At 32.3% G+C, this 24,466-nt stretch overlaps 4 protein-coding genes across 5 annotated transcripts; 2 read left to right on the forward strand and 2 right to left on the reverse strand.

Annotated features, from left to right (window-relative positions):
* Positions 1 to 3,714, reverse strand: LOC106406511 (ammonium transporter 2). The gene is made up of 5 exons (XM_013847193.3): positions 2,891 to 3,714; positions 2,475 to 2,798; positions 992 to 1,277; positions 805 to 908; positions 1 to 610 (listed from the first exon to the last, which is right to left on the reverse strand). The coding sequence occupies exons 1-5, from the start codon at positions 3,200 to 3,202 to the stop codon at positions 170 to 172; spliced, it is 1,467 nt and encodes a 488-aa protein (XP_013702647.1). The 5' UTR covers positions 3,203 to 3,714; the 3' UTR covers positions 1 to 169.
* Positions 3,715 to 6,091: 2,377 nt separating this feature from the next.
* Positions 6,092 to 7,635, forward strand: LOC106405071. Of its 2 annotated transcripts, none has more exons than XM_013845680.3 (6): positions 6,092 to 6,180; positions 6,291 to 6,355; positions 6,449 to 6,580; positions 6,692 to 6,839; positions 6,922 to 7,214; positions 7,295 to 7,635. In XM_013845680.3, the coding sequence occupies exons 4-6, from the start codon at positions 6,784 to 6,786 to the stop codon at positions 7,426 to 7,428; spliced, it is 483 nt and encodes a 160-aa protein (XP_013701134.2). In that variant the 5' UTR covers positions 6,092 to 6,180; positions 6,291 to 6,355; positions 6,449 to 6,580; positions 6,692 to 6,783; the 3' UTR covers positions 7,429 to 7,635. The 2 variants fall into 2 exon arrangements, with proteins under 2 accessions (XP_013701134.2, XP_022556045.2); XM_022700324.2 differs by having other exon boundaries at positions 6,455 to 6,580.
* Positions 7,636 to 8,244: 609 nt separating this feature from the next.
* On the forward strand, positions 8,245 to 9,647 carry LOC106405483 (nucleolin 1-like). Its single transcript, XM_022702078.1, has 5 exons — positions 8,245 to 8,319; positions 8,818 to 8,873; positions 8,953 to 9,082; positions 9,196 to 9,505; positions 9,586 to 9,647. Exons 1-5 carry the CDS (start codon positions 8,245 to 8,247, stop codon positions 9,645 to 9,647), a joined length of 633 nt encoding a protein of 210 aa, XP_022557799.1.
* Positions 9,648 to 18,791: 9,144 nt separating this feature from the next.
* BNAC04G56540D (uncharacterized protein At5g01610) lies at positions 18,792 to 19,994 on the reverse strand. Its single transcript, XM_013845266.3, has 3 exons — positions 19,757 to 19,994; positions 19,385 to 19,439; positions 18,792 to 19,301 (listed from the first exon to the last, which is right to left on the reverse strand). The coding sequence occupies exons 1-3, from the start codon at positions 19,841 to 19,843 to the stop codon at positions 18,931 to 18,933; spliced, it is 513 nt and encodes a 170-aa protein (XP_013700720.1). The 5' UTR covers positions 19,844 to 19,994; the 3' UTR covers positions 18,792 to 18,930.
* Between the last annotated feature and the right edge of the window lie 4,472 nt (positions 19,995 to 24,466).

Below are 24,466 nucleotides of genomic sequence, written 5' to 3' on the forward strand. Positions count from 1 at the left end.
TTAATATGTAAGTGTACTTAACTAAATTTAACACTAGATGTCAATGAACAAAAAAAATTAGGGTGGGGCACATGCCACACCCTCAAATACACTGGGACCTCCCCTGGTCACTACAACACCAAAAGAAAAAGAGAGACAAAAATTAAATGAAAGCACAAAAAGAGGTTTTTTATAAAACAATGGTAACACCTCTAGCACCATGAACATAAGAAGGATGAGCAGCTTCTTGATCTCTCTCAAACTGTTGCATCTGTGTGGCATGCCTTGTGGCATCGAACTTCTCTCCATCTCCCCAAAGAGCATAAGCTTCTTCTCCATGAGCAGCATCATCTCCAATCCCAAGCTCTTCCTCAGCCATTCTCAATGGTATAAACATCTTGATAACAAGAAGTATGAGAGTCGTCGACACCAGATTCCATACAGCAATGAAGACAGCTCCGGCCCACTGTTTCAAAAGCTGTTTGCCCCCATTGCCGCCGTAGAAAGCTCCATTGGTTGGGTTAGGAAGTGACAACTTGCAGAGATCAGGATGTGCAAATAAGCCGGTCATTGTTCCACCTAGTATCCCGGCTACTGCGTGTGTGTAGAATACCGCTAATGTATCATCCACCTGAATATCACATTTCAGAGTTTTGTTTGATTAAAATGCACATTAATTCAAGAATTGATATATTAAGATTAAAATATGGAATTCCTCACAAAAATATATATTAATACATTTATCTAATAATGATATAAGAAATACATATAAAATTTCATGAAACACAAGTTAAATAAAAAGTTTGAAGGGTGGAGATAATTCACCTGTTGGAGGAGACTGGATTTCTTGTGAAGGATCATCATAGAGGCCCATGGAACTGATCCTGAGAATATTCCAATTATTATAGCTGCCCATGTTTGGATCAACCCTGCAACATAGTAAATTACAATTAGTTCCCATATTTCTTTATGGCTAAACCAATACTAAACATGATTAAAAGTATAATGAGACCTGCTCCGGGAGTAACGCCGGCGAGACCAGTGACCATGCCTTGAATGGCTCCTATGACAGACGGTTTGCCAAAGAAGATAACATCGAGTGTGGTCCATACTAGGAGGCTTGTGGCAGCGGAGAGGTTGGTGTTGAGCACCGCGATTGAGGAGGTTAAGTTGGCCGCGTATGGAGCTCCGCCGTTAAAACCGGACCATCCCATCCATAGTAGCCCAGCTCCGGCAAGCATTAAAAGAACATTGTTCGGTGGAAATCTTTCTCTGTCAGCTTGAGGCCTAGGTCCCACCTACAACATGTCACACATATCCAAATTAATTTAGTTTAAATTTTTATATCAATGCAATGTCAATAATTCATCATGGAAGTAATGAAGTCTAGTACGACTCTTTTCCCAACTAGTGTTTGCTTTTTAGCTAGACATTTTTATTTTTCTTTTCTATAATCGTATTATTATTATATAGACTTATTATAGGTAGTATCATGTGGAATTGACTTGACTTCTATGTGCGACAAAATGCAGAATACAGGGAAAACAAATGAAGTACTTCATAAAAATAAAGTTATTACTCTTGTCTAATTAAATTTTATCTGAGATGATTATATTTATACTATAGTATAAATTAATATCGGGTGGAAAATCCTAAAATGATTTTATTTAGCTTAGCTTTTTTTTTTTGGACATCGATTTAGCTTAGCTATGACTTGCAAATTAATTACTTTTTTGTTAGTGGACCTAATCATTAAACTGATCTATAAATAAACTAAGAATCCTGAAATTTGAATACGTACTGTTACCAAAAAAAAAAAAAAAATTGAATACGTAATCACTTAACAGAAAGCAAAACAAAACTTGTTAAATCGGAACGCGTCTACATCAAAATATACTTTCTTAGAAGTTTTCTAAGTCTATGACCATGTCGTCTACGGAACATTTACCACATAGTCTTCAATGTTTATCATTATTTTTTATAGAATCCCAAATTTATGATCTTTTCTTGTAATAAAAACAAAATTTAGCCTGACAATTTAATACCAACATGATTTGACTAACTAAATAAACTAACCTCAAACTATATACTCATATAATATACTATATAAGTTGGTCTAAATCACTTGTATTTTGAAATATAAATTATTTTTATATTTAAATACAGTTTTTTTATTATTGGATACTTAATAACCAACATAAAGTTTACAAAACTTTAATAGTTAGTTGACTTACATCTAATCTATATGTTAATTTTTTGAAGATTTGTAAATTTCTTAACCTTAATTTTTACTTATACAAATTATATTATAAATTATGGGTAACAGTGAATATTCAGTGGTAATAAAAACAAAAAGAAAATCCCTCTGTCTAAAACAAGTCTGCATTTATTTTGGTGACGAATGGGAGGAAAATTCGGTTAATGTAATTGAATGCAATTGGTGGAAAGACACATAAAGAAAACATTGATGGGATATTTAATATTTAAATACATACCCAATACGCGGCGACGAAGCCGGCCACACCAGAGGAGAGATGAATCACATAACCACCGGAGTAATCAATAACTCCCCAATGGTAAAGAAACCCTCCGCCCCATATACTATAAGCTCCGACGGTGTAGCTAAAGATCAGCCACAACGGCACAAAAGCCATCCACGCTTTAATATTCATCCTCCCCAACACCGACCCGGCCACAAGTATCGTCGTTATCGCCGCAAAAGTGAACTGAAAATACACCAAAGTCGCCATCGGAAACAACGGCGTCACCGCTTCTCTCTCTATCGTCCCGTTCCCAAACTTCTTGACCGTTGATGGGATCTACAAAGACAAGAAAAAAACAAAAGAGTCAACCAAAGATATTTATCTCATTCAGACAATATCACTTTGTGGACATAAACTGATTTCAAGACCGTGGCTCTGTCTTTGAGGTATCCTTGGTCGAAGGCGGGACCACCTCTACCCCAGAAAGGCAAAAGCTCATCTCCGAAAGCCATTTTGTAACAGAGGAGGACCCAACAGAGGAGGACGGCTGCGAAGGCGTAGAGAGCCATGAAAGCGGAGTTCACGGCCCATTTCTTCTTGACGATGGAGGCGTAGAGGATGACCAGACCTGGCATGCTCTGTAGACCGACAAGAGTAGCCGCCGTGAGCTGCCACGCGTTGTCTCCTTTGTTGAGCCATTCAGGAACCTTTGGTAAGTCTGAACCGTAAGCTCCGGCCATGTCTATCTCGTCCTCTTTCACGGAGTTGATGATGATCCTGATGACTTTTTGGGAGGTTTCAGATGTTTTATAGTCAGCATGAAATTGTAGGTGTGAAAACCTTTAATATAATAATGTAGACAAGTCACAAGTGGTGTTATATTGAACAGTCTCTGGAGGAGAAAAGTCTTCGGAGATAGACTGATATGTTTCTCATTCTTCAATTAGCATCAGGATGTTTTTCAAAGTAGCTTCTTCTTGCTTTGTCTACTTTCACAATTATCGCGTCACATAATTACCAGGTAATATAAATAGATAGATGTGGAGTGGACTTGATTATTTATCATCATAAATCATAAGTTCTTAACTATTTTTAGTATTTTAAAAGAGTTAAGAGAAATGATATATATTGAAAAAAAAAGAATTTAGAATGTTAGAGAACTTTTTCTTCTCCAAGGGGCTTCTATATATAAGAAACGAGAAACAATTCCTTCATATTTTTGAAGTTATCGTTGAATAAATATGATTTATTTTGAAATTGATTGTACGAGGCTGACAAATTTATATTTTTTCAAATTCAGTCGTTGAAACAAGTGACTGATAAAATCTTCGCCAAGTAATTTAACAAAACTTTTCGGTTACATATATTTTGAAAATATTTAAATTCATATAAAATGACATTCGAGATACATAATGAGATCAAAAGTGTACCACCCCTTACCATTAAGATTTAAAGATACTTTCTCTTGATGCATATTTTCTCTTTAATTAGCTGTTGCGAAATTCATGTGGTTACGTACTGCACCCAAAAAATCAATCCGTACAAGTATGAGATTATACATACGATTTCATAATTTGGGCTTGTTCCTCAATTTTGATCGTGCGGCCATGTTTAATACCGAAGAAGTTGACCAAGTAACACATCGAATGTTTAAGAAGCAAAGATTCATTTGTTTGTTTGTAAATCAAATTTGATACTGGCCCGAACGTCGTGCTTGGTATGTCGAAGGTTTATATAGATTCAATTAAACAACAGTATCAACGTTATATATTATCAACGACGTCCATTTCATATCGATATCATATAAGCACCACCGTATCATTATAGAATACAATTTTTGCAATAAACTATTGGAGATGCATACCAATATTCTTCGAATCCATTGACTGTACACAAATTTTTATATAGTCATGGGAACCAGTAATGTATATTTTTAATTGGACAGTTTTCTAATAGGATATCTAACATATTTAAAGGATAAAAATAATGTAAATGTAGGAAAGAGAAATATGAGAGAGTATACAATCTCAACAGTGGTTTCTAATAGCATATCTAACATATTTAAAAGATAAAAATAACTAAGTGTAGGAAAGAAAAATATGAAAGTTTCTTAAAACACAACTTTCTAAATACCCATTAAAACCTGCGAGCACAAATCTTATATATTAAAATAAAAGTTAAAAATCTTATTAAATGTATTTTATTAAAACTAATAATACATAGAATCTTTAAAATACTTTAATCATAATATCTTTTGATATCTTTTCATTTTAAATATAAATATGTTTACTTTAAAATTCTAACAAATCTGTTTTAAAAGATTTTTACAAGATCTTCATTTTCGAAATTATATTCAAATATTTTCACTAATTTCGAAATTAATTATTTTACATTAATATATTTAGTTATCATTTATAAAATAAAAAATAAAAAATTATATCATATTCTATCAATTATATAATCATAATCAATCATATTAAAAGAAAACTACTATATTGAGCTAAATATAATAAAATTGTAGTAGTATTAAATTTATATATTTTATATATTTTATTTTCGTAAGTATAAAATATTTATGTTCAAAAATAAAATCTAATATGTTGGTAAGATCCCCTATATATTATTTGTGAAACATTACAACTTCTTTTTGTAGCCACATGTCATCATTAGAATGATTCTTAGAATTACTAGAGAAATAGGTTGGTCCATCTAATTATATAATAATTTTTTTATTAAACTAACCATAAATTCATTATTAATGTCATTTATTATTTCCTTAAATAAAAATTACGGAATTGCCTAATGTGGATAAAGTATATATGACAATTAATGATTTTGAATAATAAAGATCTGATAAAAAAATGTATCTTCTATCAAATTTGTTTAATTTAAAACTATTAAAATAACTTTTAAAAAACACAATAACCATATTATAAAAATTTAGATTTTTCTGTATATTTTATATTTTGAATTTTAAAAAATGACTATAAATTACTAAAACTGTTAAAAGTCTCACATTCAAATTTTGCGATCCATGGTTCAAAATTTTTGTTATGACAAAATACAAATAATTACAAAATCATATAAGTAAAAGTCTAATTTAATTAATCATTAAGATTTAAAATATATATGTATATATATCATTCTAAATTAAACTATAAACCATATTGAATAAATAAATATTTTAGTTTCAAAATTTACTTTGAATAATTTTTTTTGATAAAAGTTTTGAACTAACATTGATAAATTTTTTTAAATTATCAATTACTAAAATTATTAATCCCACAATAAAAATTTTGTTATCAGTAATTTAAAGTTTTTGCTATTAAAGATACACATGATCAAAAAAACATATGAGTAGAAAGCATCATTTAAAAAAAAAATAGACATTAATATTAAAAATATACTATGTATGTTAATATCATTTAAATTTAATTACATATTCTATAAAAAAATTTTATAAAATTGTTTGGATTAATAAAATTGATTTATACGTTCGCACCAATTTAATTATATATGTAATAGTTACTGATTTTTAATTATTCAATATATATTTATTATTTTATAATATGTAAGAACATATAATACATAAAATAATTTTTATATATAATTTTTATTCCGCGCAAGGTGGGGGCAGCTTATTAGGGTTATTGACTTATTGTCTGTTCTCAACTTCTCCATGGACATGTACTCTAGCCAGAATAGATCCGTCGCCAAGGTAATCTTCTTCTCCATGGGAATTCGTCCTACTCGGATTTCTTTTTTCTATTAAAGGTTCGTTATTCGGAAATTAAGAAGAATATCTGACTACTTATGTTTGTATTTTAGGGGCCGATAAGGTTCGAAAGTGAGGCTGCTCTGGAGGCCTTCATCGAGAAGAGCTCAAGGCCCCGGTAATTGATTGCTTTATTTATTTTGTTTGAAGATATTTGTATGTGTTGTTAATTGCTGATAATTATTTTTTTTTGGTATCTGATGCGAATTAGGGTTAGGATGTCTGTTGAAGGATTCAACCCTTACCGACCTGAGGATGAAATCAAGAGAGAATTGGTTAATCACTTCGAATCATGTGGCGAAGACTTTAGGGTTATTGTTCCAGCAGACCCCATTGTCGACAGGTTTGTGGCTTAATTTTTGTGACATAATATAATATTTGTGTTGTGAGCTAAAAATAATTGGTCTTTGTTACAACGGACGTGCTTTTGTTATTCTTCTTGGACATGGCGCAGAAGAGAAAGCGTTGCAACTTAATGGAAGTGACATCGGAGATTGGAATGCCCTTGTTAAGGTTGCACCCGAGGAATAAGAGGAGGAATACCTGATGGTATCACGTTATAAAGAATCTCTGTTTGACGCCCTACTCAAGGACAAAAAATTGTAAGTTGATAATTTTATTTTTCCTTTTTTTTTTAATCTGTAAAAATGTTCTTGTTGATAACATGCAAAAAAATTACTGCAGTAGGTTTGGCATTATGGTTAAGGGGTATGACACTTCCCTTCCTGCAGATGAAGTCGAGAGTGTTTTGAGAACACATTTCTCTTCTTGTGGAGAGATAACACATGTTTACATTTCTACTCCCAACAACCGTGCTAATATCTATTTTTCCGAAGAAGAAGGAGAAGCTTTGGCGCTGGGTCTTCATGGAAGTGAAGTGAGAGGATTCAGAATAACTACTAGGCGCTTAGCCACAGTCAGAAGTAACCCTCTCCTTGCCCCCGGTCAAACTCGTCGTATTGGCTATACCGCCCCAGGTACATCAAATGTTTTTCTTGATTCTTTGATTTTTAACGGTTCAACTTCTCATGACTTCTGTCTTTATTGTGTGTTGTAGCTCATCTGATTGAGTTTGCCCCCGAGATACGGCGCAAGGTCATGGCTTTTAAGAGGATTAAGAGGACCATGAAGAAGGTCATGGCTTTTAAGAGGATGAAGAGGACCTTGAAGACAAGGTCAGGACTTTTATGAAGGAGAGGAGGCTCATTCTCTCTCAAAAAGACTAAGAAGCTCTTTGATCAATGCAGCCTTTCTTTATTTTATCACTTGGCGCCATCTAAAGCTCAATGTATGATGACCCTTTTGTTTGTGTGTGTGTGGATGGTAAACATATTTCTAAACATAACTCTAATAATTGTCAAAAAAAAAAACTTTAATTTAATATTAGTTATCTTAGTATTATTATCCGATTTGCTTAAGGTAGAGCAGAAGCATAATCGCGAATTAACATTTTTAGTTTTGGAATAAAACAGCTGTTATTATAAACATTTTTAGTGTTGGAATAGAACAGTTGTTATTGTTTTTTTTTCGACTGGATTATATTTATAAACCAAAACGTTTGAAACATCATTTACAAAGATTTTCACACCAGCTACCAAACTAACAGAGGAAGAGAGACGTTCATCCTCAAGCAACCTGACAGCCAGACTTGAGAGCCCCCTTAAAAGCACTTTGATCAATGAATGTAACTCAAAATCCGAAAACCCGAAAAACCCGACCCGAATGCCAACAGGTACCCGAACGCCCAGGCCTAATCACTTTGTTTGCTGACGAATGTTCAAACACGAGCCACCAATTTTACCAAAAAAAAAAAAAACACGAGCCACCAATCATCAAGGTACAGATTCACTTCCATAACCTGGTACTGCAGTGAAGGATATTCATCAGGATTTTGAACAGCTTGAACAAAGTCATTGAAACCACAAGCAAATTCCACTTTCTCAAAATCTATGACTTTTCATGCTTTCTCCACATCAAGAAAAAGTCTTTTAACTTATACTGTGGAGAATGACTCTTCCTTCCCAATCCCGATCAATCCAGGCTGCCCCCAACTCCTTGCTCACTTTGCTCAATCCAAGCAATGTTTCTACTGCACTGACTTCTTTCAATCTCCACATCTTCCTCGTCTACTTTTTTTTTTGGCAAAAAAACAAAAGTGTTTTCACGTCTTTGCCGGGAACCCAAGCAATGTAAATAGTCTCTCCCGGCGCGAATCAAACCCGGGTGGCGGAAGTTACAGCCGCAACCCCTTTACCACCAGAGCTGACTGTTCTGGTTTCTCTTCCTCGTCTACTTGTTGAGCTAGAGACCACATTCCAGCTTCTTCAACAACTTTCACAACTATGGCCTGAAAAACATATCTCAAGACAAAACCATTCATCTTTTCTAGCCTTGCATCGGATATTTGAGCAACTATATCTGTCCAGTTTGTAGTAAACTCATCCATCATAATTCCCCTGGTGAGATCCTCCCAGATTTTTTTAGTGTATTGACAGGTGAGGAAGAGATGCTCTTTTGTCTCTAGCTGATGATTGTTGCATAAAAGTTAAAACACAGTCTGCATTAACATTATTATTCCAGCTATCATGTGGCGAAGTCTTTAGGGTTATTGTTCCCACAGACTTTATTGTCGACAGGTTTGTGTCTTAATGTTTTTGACATAATAATATTTGTGTTGTGAATTTCTTAGCTAAAAACAATTGTTCTTTGTTACAGACGTGCTTTTGTTATTCTTCTTGGACATGGCGCAGAAGAGAAGGCGTTGCAACTTAATGGGAGTGACATCGGAGATTGGAATGCCCTTGTTAAGGTTGCACCCGAGGAAGAAGAGGAGGAATACCAGATGGCATGACGTTATAAAGAATCTCTGTTTAACGCCCTGCGCGATGACAAAAGATTGTAAGTTGAATACTCTTTTTTTTTTTTTGCATCTGTAAAAAAATGTTGTGTTGTTGATAGCATGCAACAAATTACTGCAGTTTGTTTGGCATTGCCGTTTTGGGGTATGACACTAGCCTTCCTGAAGATGAAATCGAGAGCAAGTTGACAGCAAATTTCTCATCTTGTGGGAAGATAACACATGTTTTCGTTTGTCCTCTCGACGAGTGTACTAATATCTATTTTTCCAAAGAAGAAGGTGAAGCTAGTGCCCTGGATCTTAATGGAAGTGAAGTGGGCGGATTCAAAATAACTACCATGCGCGTTGCCACAGTCAGAAGTAACCCTCCCCTTGCCCCCGGTGAAACTCGTATTGGCTATAGTATCCCAGGTACATCAAATCTTTTTCTTGATTCTTTATTTTCAAGGTTAATTAATCTTCTCATGAATTCGTCTTTATTGTTTATGCAGCTCATTTTATCGAGTTTGCCCGCGAGAACGAGGAGAAGCTCAATGATTATATGACTAAGTGAGGGTCAAGGCGAGGAGGGAGAAGGGTCCCTATGAGATGGAGAGGATGTTGATGTAATAAATTTCTCTCTCAAGAAACTAAGACCATGATTATCGCATAAGCGGTCCTTAGGTTTTTTTTTTTGCTTATATAAAAAAAAATTAAAAATAAGCCAATCGCGGGTCGCCACGTGTCGGTGGGGGCCCGCAAACAGTGCCAAAACCCCCCAATTACCAATCTTTATTTGGTGATTTCTGGAAGTTGTTTTTAAAATTTTTGTGGGATCCACGCGTCAGTGGGATCCACATTTTGTCAAAAACTCTTTAAGAACCTCGGGATGTTGATGCTCTAAGAAGCTCTTTGGTGTTTATTGATAAGATACAAATACAATGCAACCTTCTTTATGAGCCGTTTGTTTTGTGTGTATGGATGATAAACATAATCTTAACAATAATTATCTTAGTATTATTAGCCGATTTGGTTAGGTACATAATCTCCTCACTGCCTCACAGTACCGTTCCAGACTCACAAATAAAACATTAATAGTGTTGGCATGAAATTCATAATGACTTACGACCTAACTGGTGAAATGAATAATGCATTTTTTACTATTACTACTCTTTTTTACCATTTATAAGAAATAATTTTTCTTTTTCATTTCTTTTCATTCTTTTTATTTTAGAGGAATATAAAACAAATTTGTTCCTCGCTAAAATTGATGAAAAATAATATTTTTTTCATTCATATAATTTTGTTCCTCTGCATTTTTACCCAACTCATTTCTAATGTTTCTATTAAGGTCACCAGTTAGACCCTTAATGAAGAAAAAAAACACAAGCATCAGGGCTTACTTTTGACACAGGGAGTTAAAAGCATACATATGTACATACATACAAAAACCAACTTGGCAAAACTTATCCATAAGTTAGAATTTATCAACATATCTTCTCTATTAAAAGAGAAGCACAAAAAAATCCACTAGGCAAAAGTCATAGTAGAACCATTTCATTGATTTATTATTATGACATTTTTGATTATTTATTTTAATCAAGCAAATATATATCATTTTTTAAATCAAGCAAAGTCATAGTAGGACAATTTTAGTTCAAACAAAATCAGTTGAGGAAAATTTAATTAAAAGTTTTCAATGTTTTTATAAAATAATGCATTATTTAATTTCGTAATTAATACTATTAATACTATTATAAATTAATTTTAAGTAAAATTTAAGAAACAAGAATAAAATTATATGCTATTTTTTATAGATTTTATAATTATAGTTTATTGATATTAAAATAGAATTACTATATGAAATAAATATAAAAATTTGTATTAAATTGGTAAATTAACCTATTTTTATTTTTTTTTAAATGCTTTCATTTAAATAAATAAGTAAATATCATTCACTGTTAAATAAGTGTTAAAATTTGTACATTTTTTATAAATAATAAAATTGTCAACATTTGTTAAACTTTCATATCTAAAATTATATATTATATTTTTTTGAGACTCAAAAAAATATTCAATTATTAAAATGATTATAAAAAATATAAATTATATTACTGACCTTTAATTCATGTGTTATTCACAAATATGCTATTAGAAAACTCTAAAATTTAGTAATTCATTTAAAATATTAATAACAAATCAATTTAACTATAATTTTTAATGTTTTTAATTATAATAAATAGATTGAAAAATATAAAAAAAATATTTACCAAAAAAAATCAACTATTTTTTATACAGTAGTGCATTAGTTTAGTAACAAAATTAATGCACTATTATAAAATAATGTTAGATAAGAAAGATAAATAATGAGATTATAAAGTTACACAATATATAACACTAAAATGTAAATTATATGTTTAAAATGTTTACAGTAATATCAAAGTCTTACATTTATAAAATAAATAAAAATCCTCACGGATCTGCGGGTCAAACTCTAGTATGGCTTTATAACCTCATAAGCATCTATGCTCCTTTTCTTCATCCCAGCGGTGAAATATACCTTTGATGCATCTGCTGAGATACAACTCACTTTCACCCATATCAGCATCTTCTGCAAAGGAAATAAACCATACGTTAAATGAAAGAGAACAAACAGGAAATGGACATGAACATGCTAAATTTCGTCAAACATAGGAGTAACAACTATCAGCAGAGCTGTTAAGAGGCTTTTCACTTCATCTTCAGCCTATAACCAAAATGTTAAAGAGTTAAGAAAAAGTTTGATACTCGCTGACTCAGACAGATGAGAACAAATGGATATGATATGTAATTAAATTATATGATGACATTACCTCTCAGACAATGTCTAGACCGAGGCACCCTTTTCCCAAGGCATCATCAGCTTGAACAGAAAGTAAACTACTTAACTTGTCAAATCTTCTCCTCTCATCCGTAGGTGTTTCCATTAATTTCCACAGCACTTGTATGGTTCTTCCCAGACCTTGTAGCTGAAATAAATAAGAATCTCAAGGTATCAATCTCGTACTAGTTATAGCTCAGATGTGCAGTCTATCAAAATTCATAACGTATATTGCGAAAACATATTACCAAACAGTTTGGAAGTATTATTTGCTTCACCTTAGAGCATCTCCAAAAATCTCAAGGTATCAATCTCGTACTATAGCTCAGATGTGCAGTCTATCAAAATTCATAACGTATATTGCGAAAACATATTTCCAAACAGTTTGGAAGTATTATTTGCTTCACCTTAGAGCATCTCCAAAAATCTCAAGGTATCAATCTCGTACTAGTTATAGCTCAGATGTGCAGTCTATCAAAATTCATAACATATATTGCGAAAACATATTTCCAAACAGTTTGGAAGTATTATTTGCTTCACCTTAGAGCATCTCCAAAAAGACTTTCTATTATTTGCTTCACCTTAGAGCATCTCCAAAAAGACTTTCTATTATAGAGTTTGCAAAACTCTATATTTGAAGTTTCAATGTGTTATTTTCCAAAAGCAAAAGTTTAAATTTAATTTCAAAATTATTTGTAATTTACACTATGTTCTTTACAATTATCATAATAAATATAAATCCATAAAACATTTATAAATAATTAGCACATATATAAAAATATTATAGTAATATATATTAATTAATAAAATATTACACTAAAATATAAAATTATAAATAGAAATACATAATTAAATATTAAACTACAAGCACAATACCACATTATTACATAAAATTATTTTTAATGCTCTATTTTCGGTTACACAAAATTTATTTGGACAATATTTTAGAAGTTCCGGAGCAAATTTACTAGAATATTAGTGTTGTTGTAATATTAAAATTTGTGTAATAATTATGTCTTCATGTATCTTTTAAAAAAAATGGTTAAGTTTTTTTTAATAATATTCTTGTTGTCTAATTCTACTTTTAAAATATTATAAATCTTATTTTATTTTTTTTAAAAAAAAATTATGTGTAAAATTTAAATTTATAGAAAATAAATTTGAAATATTTAAGATATACAAAAGTTTTGAAGATTAAAAAGATGAATGAGAAAATACTTCTGAATCATAAATATAATGTATAATTAATTATAAAGATCAAGATGCAAATAAAAAGATGAATCTTCAAATTTAGAGTTTTGAGTAGTGAAACTCCAAATATGAAGTTTTACTTCTTAAAACTCTAAATTTGAAGTTTTGAAGTTCTTTTTTGGAAATTAAAAACTCTATATTTGAAGTTATAGAGTTTCTTTTGGAGATGCTCCTAAGCAGCCTCTGACGTTTCTCCTTCTTAAGAGACTCTACAAGTTCTGTTAATCTATCAAGAGTGTCATTACTAATGGTTTTCAATTGAGTCTTGGAAACCTCAGTCAAGCTTTTGTGGACACTACTCAAAGCCTTAGAGAAATCGGATGACAGAATCCCCGACAACTCATGAACAGCACCGATATAAGAGTTCACTTTTTGTGCAGTTCAGCACCATCAAATGAAACAAGAAAATTGGATTTTATTAAACTTGGCAATATGGTCATGCTAGTTTCGATAGGTTTTTAAGTTTTTTTTAAATACAATTTATACATTATCAAACATGGATCCATAATAAATTTCAGAAAAAGAAATATATAAGACGATGCATTAAATGTTGTATTACTAATTGGTGCTATTAATTTTCTGTGAGAGTATATGTTTGGAGAATCGATAATGAGAACTTCAAATTCATTTATTTGATTTATAATAATCCACAAATTTTCATTTTGAAATCTATATCATGGATTCTAAAATCTATTTGATTGATTCTGAAATCAAATGATTTGTCAAAGATTTCTAAATCCAAATTTTTTTCCTAAATCCATGAAACTAGTAGAACCAATAACACCTACTAAAGAAACGAAACGTGTCTTTCATACAACGTATTGAGTTAGTTATCATATTATTGTGATTCACATAACAGAAGCAGTCACAAATCAAGAAGAAACATTATCAAATGAAACAAGAAAATTGGGTTTTATCAAACTTGGCAATGTGGTCATGCTTGTTTTGATAGGTTCTTATGCTTTTTTTAATCAAATTAATACATTATCAAACATGAATCCATAATTTCTTGGACAATAAAATATTTCAGAAAAAAAGAAATATATCTTATAGCATAAAGACGATGCATTAGATGCCGTATTACTAATTGATGCTATTAATTTTCTGTGAGAGTATAGGTTTGGAGAAGCGATAATGAGAACTTTAAATCTATTTATTTGATTTATAATAATCCACAAATTTTCATTTTGAAATCAGTATCATGGATTCTAAAATCTATTTGCTTGATTTTGAAATCAAATGATTTGTCAAAGATTTCTAAATCCAATTTTTTTTCTAAATCCATGAAAATAGTAGAAGTGTAGAACCAATAACCCCTACTAATTTCAAAAGAGTTAGAAACGAAACATGTCTTTCATACAACATATTGAGTTGGTTATCATATTATTGTGATTCACATAACAGAAGCAATCACAAATAAAGATGAAACACTATCAAATGAAACAAGAAAATTGGATTTTATCAAACTTGGCAATGTGGTCAGGCTTGTTTCAATAGGTTCTTAAGATTTTATTAATCAAATTTATACATTACCAAACATGAATCCATAATTTCTTGGACAACAAAAAATTTCAGAAAAAAAAATATCTTATAGCCTAAAGACGATGCATTAGATGCCGTATTACTAATTGGTGCTATTAATTTTCTGTGAGTGTATATGTTTGGAGAAGCGATAATGAGAACTTCAAATCCATTATTATTTGATCTATAATAATCCACAAATTTTCATTTTGAAATCTATATCATGAATTCTAAAATCTATTTGCTTGATTTTGAAATCAGATGATTTCTCAAAGATTTCTAAATCCAATTTTTTTTCTAAATCCATGAAAATAGTAAAAGTGTAGAACCAATAACCCCTACTAATTTCAAAAGAGTTGGAAACGAAACATGTCTTTCATACAACATATTGAGTTAGTTATCATATTATTGTGATTCACATAACAGAAGCAATCACAAATAAAGATGAAACACTATCAAATGAAACAAGAAAATTGGATTTTATCAAACTTGGCAATGTGGTCATGCTTGTTTCGATAGGTTCTTAAGATTTTATTAATCAAATTTATACACTATCAAATATGAATCCATAATTTCTTGGACAACAAAACATTTTAGAAAAAGAAATATATCTTATAGAATTAAAGACGATGCATTAGATGTTGTATTACTAATTGGTGCTATTAATTTTCCGTGAGAGTATATGAATGAAGAAGCAATAATGAGAACTTCAAATCCAGTTATCTGATTTATGATAATCCATAAATTTTCATTTTGAAATCTGTATCATGGATTCTAAAATCTATTTGCTTGATTTTGAAATCTAATGATTTGTCAAAGATTTCTAAATCCAATTTTTTTCCTTCTAAATCCATGAAAATAGTATAACCAATAACCCTTACGGTAACCACCAACTTTTCTTGTTAGCCTAGATGAGTCTTGGAATTCTTAAATAGGGAATCTCATTCTCGTCTGTGTTAGAACCACATAGCAATATAAGATGCTCTAGGTTTTCTCGACGTTCACTAATCATTTCCCTTAGGGTTGGCACATAAATAGTCTGAAAATAAATAAATTAGCCGATAATGTAACAATGGAACTCGAAACAATAATAATAAGTATATACAAAAATATTTTAAACAAACTTACATCGTCAATTTGCGATAAAGAGGGATAGCCAGCTGTTGATTGCGACTGCAACAAACGATGTTGAAAGACAACGCATCAAATCCTTTTCAAAATGAGATTCACATGACAACTCATGATCTAATACAAGTCCTCCCTGACTCAGAAATTGTGTTGCTGTTTTGAAAGAAGAAATCATTCCTCTTCAAGAGATAAAATAATTACTTAATCTTCAATTCGCTGCACTATTTGTTCATAAATAACGATCTCTCTTCTTATGCTATAGGAATCTTGAAATTCCAATAAGGAACCCCAAATTCATCTATGCTAGAGCTACATAGAACATAGCATGTTTATGTGTGGGTAGATTACGCTCACTAAGATTGTGGTATAAATTTTCTATAAATAAAAAATGAGTCATTAAAATAATAAAGGAAACAATAAAAATATACAGTAATTTCTAAGATCAAGTTTACGTTCTCAGTAATACAGTCAAAAGAAGAATAACTTTTAATTGTTGCTGCAACAAGTGAAGTTAAAAAAACAATGATTCAAATTTGCTTCAAAAATCAGTTTCAGCTACAATAAAATAAATAATTAGAAAATAAATTTTTATAAATTTAGATATAAATTTACAAAGGAATCATACTTTTAATTGTCCAAATCAGTGGACTATAATCATTGTCGCTTTGAAAATTATTTTTTAAATGAAAAGATTAGGAAAAGCTGCTTATTATCATAGTCATCAATGTAGTGGACTTTGATCTCAACCTCACTGTAACGTCGTTTTCCATCAAAACATGGATTGGTAGCATGTAGGTCATAGGTAAGCGGACAATCGTGTTTTAATACAGGCCCACCCTCAGTAAATAATCTTCTTACTGTTTCGAAATCTTGAATCCCTCCTTCCTAAGTCCTTCGATCGTCAGTACTCATTGAAGATCCCACCTCATTTATAAGATATTGTATCGAGAGCTCAGCATCAGCAGCAATAACTCCATGTAATCTCAAGAGAGCTTGGAGCTGTCTTGTCAATGCAATGGCCCAACAGACATCCACCTCTTGTTGATGGAGCACCTTGTCCACGATGAGTTTTGTAACTCTATGAGATATATAATCACTCATTTCTGAAATTAAAACAAATAATAGTTGGTAAATAAGGAAAAAGATATGAAAAGTGTTTAATGAATTACGTGGGCAAACATCTGTTTAATGATCTCAAATGCATTGTAGCGTGTCTTTCTAATAAACGATGGATTTGTAGACATAGAAATTTTGTTGTTGTTTGAAAGATGAAATCATTCATCTTCAATCCGTTCGAGCTTCACATGGAATCAATTCATCTTCAAAATCAGCTTCAACTGAAAAGTAAAGTGGAATAAAAGCTTAGAAAAGAAAGTTTATGAGTAAGAATAAATACATTTTAAGAAGAGATAAAATAATTGCTTAATCTTCAATTCGGTGCACTATTTGTTCATATATAACGATTTCTCTTCTTATGATATAGGAATCTTGGAATTTCAATAAGGAACCCCAAATTCATCTGTGCTAGAGCTACATAAAACATAGCATGTTTATGTGTGGGTAGATTACGATCACTAAGATTTGGGGTATAAATTATCTATAAATAAAAAATGAGTCATTAATATAATAAAGGAAACAATAAAAATATACAGTAATTTCTAAGATCAAGTTTACGTTCTCAGTAATACACCCAAAAGAAGAATAACTTTTAACTGTTGCTGCAACAAGTGAAGTTAAAAAGCAGTGATTCAAATTTGATTCAAAAATCAGTTTCAGCTACAATAAAATAAATAATTAGAAAATAAAATTTTATAAATTTAGATATAAATTTACAAAGGAAACATACTTTTAATTGTCCAAATCAGCGGACTATAATCATTGTCGCTTTGAATTGTGGATGCCACCAAACATATCTATTGAATTTGTAGACTGTAAGTCATAGGTGAGAGGACATACATTTAGTAATACAGACCCTCATTCAAGCAGAAAGCGTGTTGCTTGTTCAAAATAACTAATCATTCCATCACAGTGCCTTGGAAGTTGTCTATTGTAAAGAGAAAATCCTACTTCGTTGATGAGATATTGAACTGAGAGCTGAGCATCCATATTTAGAACTCTACAAAGTTTCAGGAGAGCTAAGAGATGTATGTTTAAGGCAATAGCCCAACAAACATGGACATTATCTTGGTCAAAATCTTTTCCATGAGTTGAGTATCTGTGTAAGTGATGTAATCACTCATACCTGAAAAAAATCATCATGTTTACTAAATCTTAATAAGATGTTAAGAATGTAGGAGTGAAAGATTTTTTAAGAAACTGAAATCTTTCTCAAGAGACACAGAGAAAAATTATATAGCAATAACAAACGAAGAGGAACTATATTTTCTCCCTAGCCTATGAAGCTGATAATCTTATAGCTTCCTTGGGTATCAAGAAAATCAATGCAGGTATACAAGTGCAGAATACTTGAATGGCTAAGCCCACAAACATATTCTCAAAACCCTGACAAGATTCCAAGTAGTGAAGCAAATCATGCTCCCATGAATGACCAAACTGTGTTCCCAAGGTTATTTATCGACATAAACAGCGCAAAGAAATGTTTTTTAAATAGCGCAAAGAGTGTTCCTTCAATCCCATGAGGACATAGACGACCAGACAAGATCAAGAACGACATGAATCTGAGTTGATTGATAGCATCAGCTAGCTGATCCGACGAGAACCATTGTCTTGTCTGATACTCCATAACCCACATTTGCTCGACACAGACCAAATCGAGGAGTATAGTTATTGACAGCCCAATGTGAGCAAACAAAAGAGACTTGTGTAAAGTCATATTTGTCAGATAGCGGTTGTAGATAAAGGTTCGAAGCATGAGACCTAAGCAACCAACAACAAAAGAAGCGTCCAACTGCAACACATCGGTTTGGTAATAGAACATGACAGTAGAGAGATTTGGCATAGTTTGTGTCTTTTAAATTTTTATTAAGAAACTAAAAATTATACATTAACAAGTAAAAGGTTTGCTTCATCAGAGCTTACTTTTGACACAAGGAGTTAAAAGCATACAAAAAACCAACTTGGGCAAAGCATCCATAAGTTAGAATTTATCAACAGCAACACCAGGCCGTATAACCTCATAAGCATCTCTGCTCCTGCTTTTCTTCATCCCAGCCGTGAAATATACCTTTGATACATCTGCTGAGATACAACTCACTTTCACCCAAATCATCACCTTTGTTTTCAAACCTTCCACTTCTGCTAGCTTCCCTTTCTCCAGGTAACCAGTTACCGTTGTTGAAAACCGCAGGACCGATGAGTCCTTGTACCCAACCTCACAGGCCTCAGGGATGAAGACAGTCAACTTACCCGTCTCTTCGTTGAACTCATAGTTTGTGGCGTCCTGTGGAAAGATCCCAACCGGTAAACCAAACTCTTTTAGCAGCTCAGCCAATGGTTTCTGCATTTTTCCTATACAGAACAAAGATGCACATAAAGTAAAGGATATTGACATAATTATACAAGAACAGGAAGAAGTAAAAAAAAAATCAAACCTTTGAGTTTGTTGACCAACCACTTGGTACCTCCTTCAATACTACTAGACAATGACTGCAAAAACAAGAACACAAATGTCACTTTGTGTATTATTAGGAAACCAAAAGCAATAAAAAAAATTTTAGAGGTAAGTACAAATTGTAACAACAACAAATGTTAATCCATTCTTATTTAAAAAAGCAGCGAAGTTTTCAGTAAACACACAACAAGTTTCTTTATTAACCCCAAAAGTTACAAACTTGTTACAAACAAAACTCATTTCCAAAGCATAAATAGCAATCAAGAATCTCTAAATCAATTACTGAACGATTAAATTGGTAAGCTGAGACTATTAAAAGCAACAAACCAGAGAAAGAGATAGGGAAAGATACATTAAAGTCGTCACCAACGGAGTTGAACTCTTTGTTTGCCTTTTGTCCTAACCAATAAGAGCCCACCTTGTTCATTATTTGATCCATCTCTCCTGCATGTAACAATCCGCCTAAAGAGAGAGAAGACGATGGCTCTCTTTGACGTTCTTCTACTTCGCTGCGTACGAAAAGAATGTTTCTTCCATTGTCTCACCCCGTAAGATAACAACTGTAACACAGAACACGTAAACGGCACAACGTTCGTCTTTTAGTAATTGAAACGACACGAGTTTCAAACCTTGCCGTATTGTTTGAAATGTCGTGTACCTTTGTCGTTAATTAAAGAAATAGTCAAAGACCCTCTTTGTCAACTTGACAATTACCGCATTAAAAAAAGAGTTTAAAGAACGCCTTAATCACGTTTTAAAGAGTTTGGTTTTTGTTAGGCATGAAACTGGACACTGATTCGAGTATCTTGGATATAAAAGTGTGTATATCGTTTATGTATTTATGAAATTCAGATATTCAGCCCAGTTCGATTCTTTTTTGTTCGTTTTTTTCTACTAATCTCATCATTTTATCAAAAATATTTGGAAAATAAACATGTTACTGAAATTTATTCTTTGAACCGGTAGTCACAAAATATATGTAGCAATCTCATAGTTATAAGCTATAACCTTTACTAAACAATAATACCATTTTCCACCAATAATAGTCTTACTTGCAATTAAAAAAAAAACCAACAAATTTCTGTCCAGTAGCTATTCTTCCCTCCAAATATTAATTTATGATTTTCATAAATTTGAAGTTTCCACGGCGTATACATTATTCTAGTATTAGTTACGGTGAATCTGCCTCGATTCGGGGTTAAATTAACGATCTGAATAGCTGACTTTATGGACTGAAGTTTCTTATTAAAATCTCTCGTTCTGCATTGCATCAATTCTTTAGGCTTTGCACAAAGCAAAAACTCATCCATCGTGGTCACATTAATAACCATATGAAACATGATACGATTACCAAAAAGTTGCTCTTGCCACATCTCAATCATCTTCAATTAGCAAACACTTTGACGAACTCTTTCCATATTTTTTGTGCATCACATGATGTATATTGGATGTGAATGCGCATATCCTTCTCGTGACCGTAAAATGGACGAAAGAGATTTGCTTTATAATTGCGTATCGGTATATCATAATCAAAGCAATACAACTTGTTCATCAATATGGTTATGAATGAATATTCTTGAATTCTAGAATATTTGGACCTGATAATAGTTGCGAGGCATTGGCTTTGTAGCCTTGAGGGGAAGCCACCCAAGCCAAGGATTAGGGCATCCAAATTAGTGGGACATATTTAAAAAAAAAATTATTAGTATATACATAAAAAGAAAATCTGTAGATTATTTTGTTAAAATATTATCTATTGAGCATATTTAGTTATAATAATATTTGTCAAACTTTTTAAATATATTAGTAAATTTATATTTTAGATAATAGTTAAAACCGTAATTCTAAAATAGAAACATAACAATTGAGACTGCTATGGTCGAAAAACTTGACTATAGGAGTTTAATGGATGATTTTGCAGGGAAAATGCAAGAAGATCTATATTTCAGCAATAAGTGTTTTTATATCAATGTTTTTTATGAACATATTATGAAATTTGATTTTTTTAATGAAAATTTAAATTATGTTTTTATACTGTTTTGTGATTTTGATAAAACATGTATGAGGACATAGTTTTAAATTTTGATTGGGGCAATATAAAAGGTTGGTCCGGCACTGTGTATATTGCATATCAGTATAACATAATCAAAGCAATACAAGGGATTTTTTTTTTTTTTGGTAAAAGCAATACAAGGATTTTCTCAGAAAGACCTGTTCCATCTTCTTGTTCATCAATATGGTTATGAAGATTATTGAATTTTTGGATATTCAGATCTGATAATTAACTATCTAGACATGAGTTGAAAGCATAAGTATCCTACCTAATTCAGAATAGTGTACTTTGTAAGTTCGTTTCGTATATTTTCATAAAACTACATTAAAACGTAAGTAAACAATAGTTATAGATATATTTCAAATTTAACCATATTTTAAAAGTACTACTACCACATTTGAAAATAAATATTAATACTTACTAAACTTGAATTTAAAGATCTATCTATTTATAAGATTAATATATCCAAAAATATTCCCCATATCAGTCTATCTATTTATTTGGTATATATATATATATTATTTGGATACAGCCGTCTTTATTATTCAGATTAAACCGTCCCCCACATCGTCAAACCATTTTCTCCAGATTTTATTTAGCATATCTTGTTAATCCCTAGTTTAAAAATCTGTAAAAATAACTAAAACCGATTGCTATCTGTACTTGAATACTGAAAATGTTCTGTAAAGGCCAGAGTAAAATCAAATGGCTCGTATTTGACTCTCTCTTCTCTCTAGAGAGAGGAGATTCTCTCTTTTTCTCTTATCCATAAAAAATCATTCAGAGAGAAGATATGGATTTCAGAGAGAGTGTACTTCGTCTTTTGCCGGAAGGAATCAACGGGACGGTTGATGAGTTTCTTCATCGATTCACCGGATTCTCATAGGCTTATAACTCCCGGTTGTCGGGCTTCGACTCTGGAAACTAGTGGCTTGTTTAGCACCATGTTTGTCGGCACTATCACTAGCAAATCATTGTGGCTCTCTGATGATTTAGTCTAGTTCTTACCGGATTTATATTCGGTTTTGTTTGTTTATTTCTTTTTTTCTTTTGGTTTGACCTCGATTCTCTGTTTTTTTTATTCAATTGTGTTACGTTTATCAATTAGATAGCTTTATCCTATTCCCGTTTTACGGGTTCTTCATCTTCAGGCTTATTTTTATCTTTAAAGATGATCTGGGCTGAATTAGATGGATTTAACCTATCTCTGAAGTTATCATGTTCGTGATACAAGTGGATTCAAGCTTTGAGTCGATGGTTCGGAATGACTCAACCGTTCTGGAATTGGTTATCCGATTTGCCTTGGTCCCTGTCGATTTCCGGTATCAGAAAATCATAGCGTCAGGTTTCAGGCCGGTGGAGGAAGGAGAAGGTCCTCTATGCCGTGTGTCTTTACTTTCGTAGCAGCCCTACACGTGGACATGATCTAGCTTGGACTTTGTCCTTTTCTCCTTTTGGGTTTTTAAAGTTTGGGCTTTTCCTTATGCCTCTTTGTGTATATGTGTTTTCTTATAGCTTTTCATGAGCTTTTAATAAAATGAGATGCCAAAAAAAAAAAAAAAAGTTCTGTAGTCTATACTATACTAAAAGGGCTTGAGCTAGCCTTTTTAGGGTGTCCACGTCGGATTGGAAATTCATCCAATCACGAGGTTTTATTATGCCACATCACACCCGCTTTTAGTCTATACAGATTTTTCGAAAGCATACTCATGTGGGCTGTTAATATTTGGACGTGGCCCATTATCAGCCGAACTCTCTTCTTATCACAATGTTCTTCGATATCATTTCATCTCTTCCCCTTCACTGGCATCGTTACTGATTTCTGCGATTCAACGTTTATCCCGATCCACTCTCACTCATTCAATTCCGTAACTGACCCATTCAACAAAGTGTTGACCCTCGCTTCAGATTTTTCTGCGCTCTATATAAATGTTGCTCGACACTTCCATGGCAGCCCTAATTATTACTCAAATATCCATCGGGTGAAGCTGCTTTGAATGACTCACGATCGGTCGCGAGGTCAAGATATCAGAGAACTGTTATGTGAGTCTACCACTTCCTTTTTTCCCTCGCATATTGTTTCACAAGGTTTTTGATTAGTTTTACTCAACTCAGGACGATCACGATCTACTGATTTTATCATTCTTAGACGTATGAGAAAGTGATGCTAATGTCAAGGCAAGATTTCGGGAGTAGCCATCTTTGAGTTGTACCACAAGCGCTGCAGCAACGCACAACTTCTATTTTCATTACAAGCTTGAATCATATGGGTTTTATCCGGTTAGAAGGTAAGGAAGAAGAGAAAAACATCAACCGCGATGCATAGAATATAATAGAAATCATTATCTTAAGTTCAGTGAAGTGATACTTAGGAGCAATCTGTTTGTTTTTATTCAGGGCGTGTTGGAGAACGGAATGGAGATAGATGTGAAGAGGTTGCCAACAAACTCGGGCCAAGGAACGGTAGCGTTTAAGAATGAGGTCAAGCTGAGGACTCTCATGAGGATTTTAAGATGTTGCGTTGAACTGGAGGAAAATATGTTGATATAAAAGTATCTACCAAACAAGCGTGTACATTTTTATATTCGGTAGGTGCTTACTTTTTTGTATCATATTTCAAGTTTTTTTTACGAAAAAACAGTGACTTTAATTTCTTTCCCTATTGTCAATTAGATGTAGAGCATAGACCCTTTGGATTAGCCAAATCGGATATACATAATCCAAGGGAAAGGAAGAGGGAAGGCTTCAACCGTAGAGGATATGAGTCGTGAGGATCAGAAAGAAGTCTGAGGCAGATCTCAGCGCTAATTCTTATCTAATATCCAAGGGGACAAAGCCTGCTTATGGTTCTTTTGATCAAACAGTGTGTATTTGGAACATTGAACCTCACACTGATCTAATATCTTTGTCTTACGCTTAATTATAAATGTTTGTTTCTTTGTGATTTTACAACTGCGAAAATTTATATATGTTTTTGCTATTAGTGTAGTTTCCATTGAGTTTTTGAGG

Source organism: Brassica napus, chromosome C4, assembly GCF_020379485.1.
Source record: "Brassica napus cultivar Da-Ae chromosome C4, Da-Ae, whole genome shotgun sequence".
In the NCBI taxonomy this organism is placed as follows: domain Eukaryota; kingdom Viridiplantae; phylum Streptophyta; class Magnoliopsida; order Brassicales; family Brassicaceae; genus Brassica; species Brassica napus.

Coding starts and splice junctions, on each gene's coding strand:
- LOC106405483 (XM_022702078.1), top strand. CDS start 8,245: ATGACTCTTCCTTCCCAATCCCGATCAATCCAGGCTGCCCCCAACTCC. Junction 9,083..9,195: donor AAGAGGAGGAATACCAGATG/GCATGACGTTAT, acceptor TGTTGTTGATAG/CATGCAACAAATTACTGCAG. Junction 9,506..9,585: donor TATTGGCTATAGTATCCCAG/GTACATCAAATC, acceptor TTGTTTATGCAG/CTCATTTTATCGAGTTTGCC.
- LOC106405071 (XM_013845680.3), top strand. CDS start 6,784: ATGGTATCACGTTATAAAGAATCTCTGTTTGACGCCCTACTCAAGGAC. Junction 6,840..6,921: donor CTACTCAAGGACAAAAAATT/GTAAGTTGATAA, acceptor AAATTACTGCAG/TAGGTTTGGCATTATGGTTA. Junction 7,215..7,294: donor TATTGGCTATACCGCCCCAG/GTACATCAAATG, acceptor TGTGTGTTGTAG/CTCATCTGATTGAGTTTGCC.
- LOC106406511 (XM_013847193.3), bottom strand. CDS start 3,202: ATGGCCGGAGCTTACGGTTCAGACTTACCAAAGGTTCCTGAATGGCTC. Junction 1,278..2,474: donor GCTTCGTCGCCGCGTATTGG/GTATGTATTTAA, acceptor GACATGTTGTAG/GTGGGACCTAGGCCTCAAGC. Junction 909..991: donor CGGCGTTACTCCCGGAGCAG/GTCTCATTATAC, acceptor ACTATGTTGCAG/GGTTGATCCAAACATGGGCA.
- BNAC04G56540D (XM_013845266.3), bottom strand. CDS start 19,843: ATGGATCAAATAATGAACAAGGTGGGCTCTTATTGGTTAGGACAAAAG. Junction 19,440..19,756: donor CCGTTGGTGACGACTTTAAT/GTATCTTTCCCT, acceptor TTGTTTTTGCAG/TCATTGTCTAGTAGTATTGA. Junction 19,302..19,384: donor GTTGGTCAACAAACTCAAAG/GTTTGATTTTTT, acceptor TGTTCTGTATAG/GAAAAATGCAGAAACCATTG.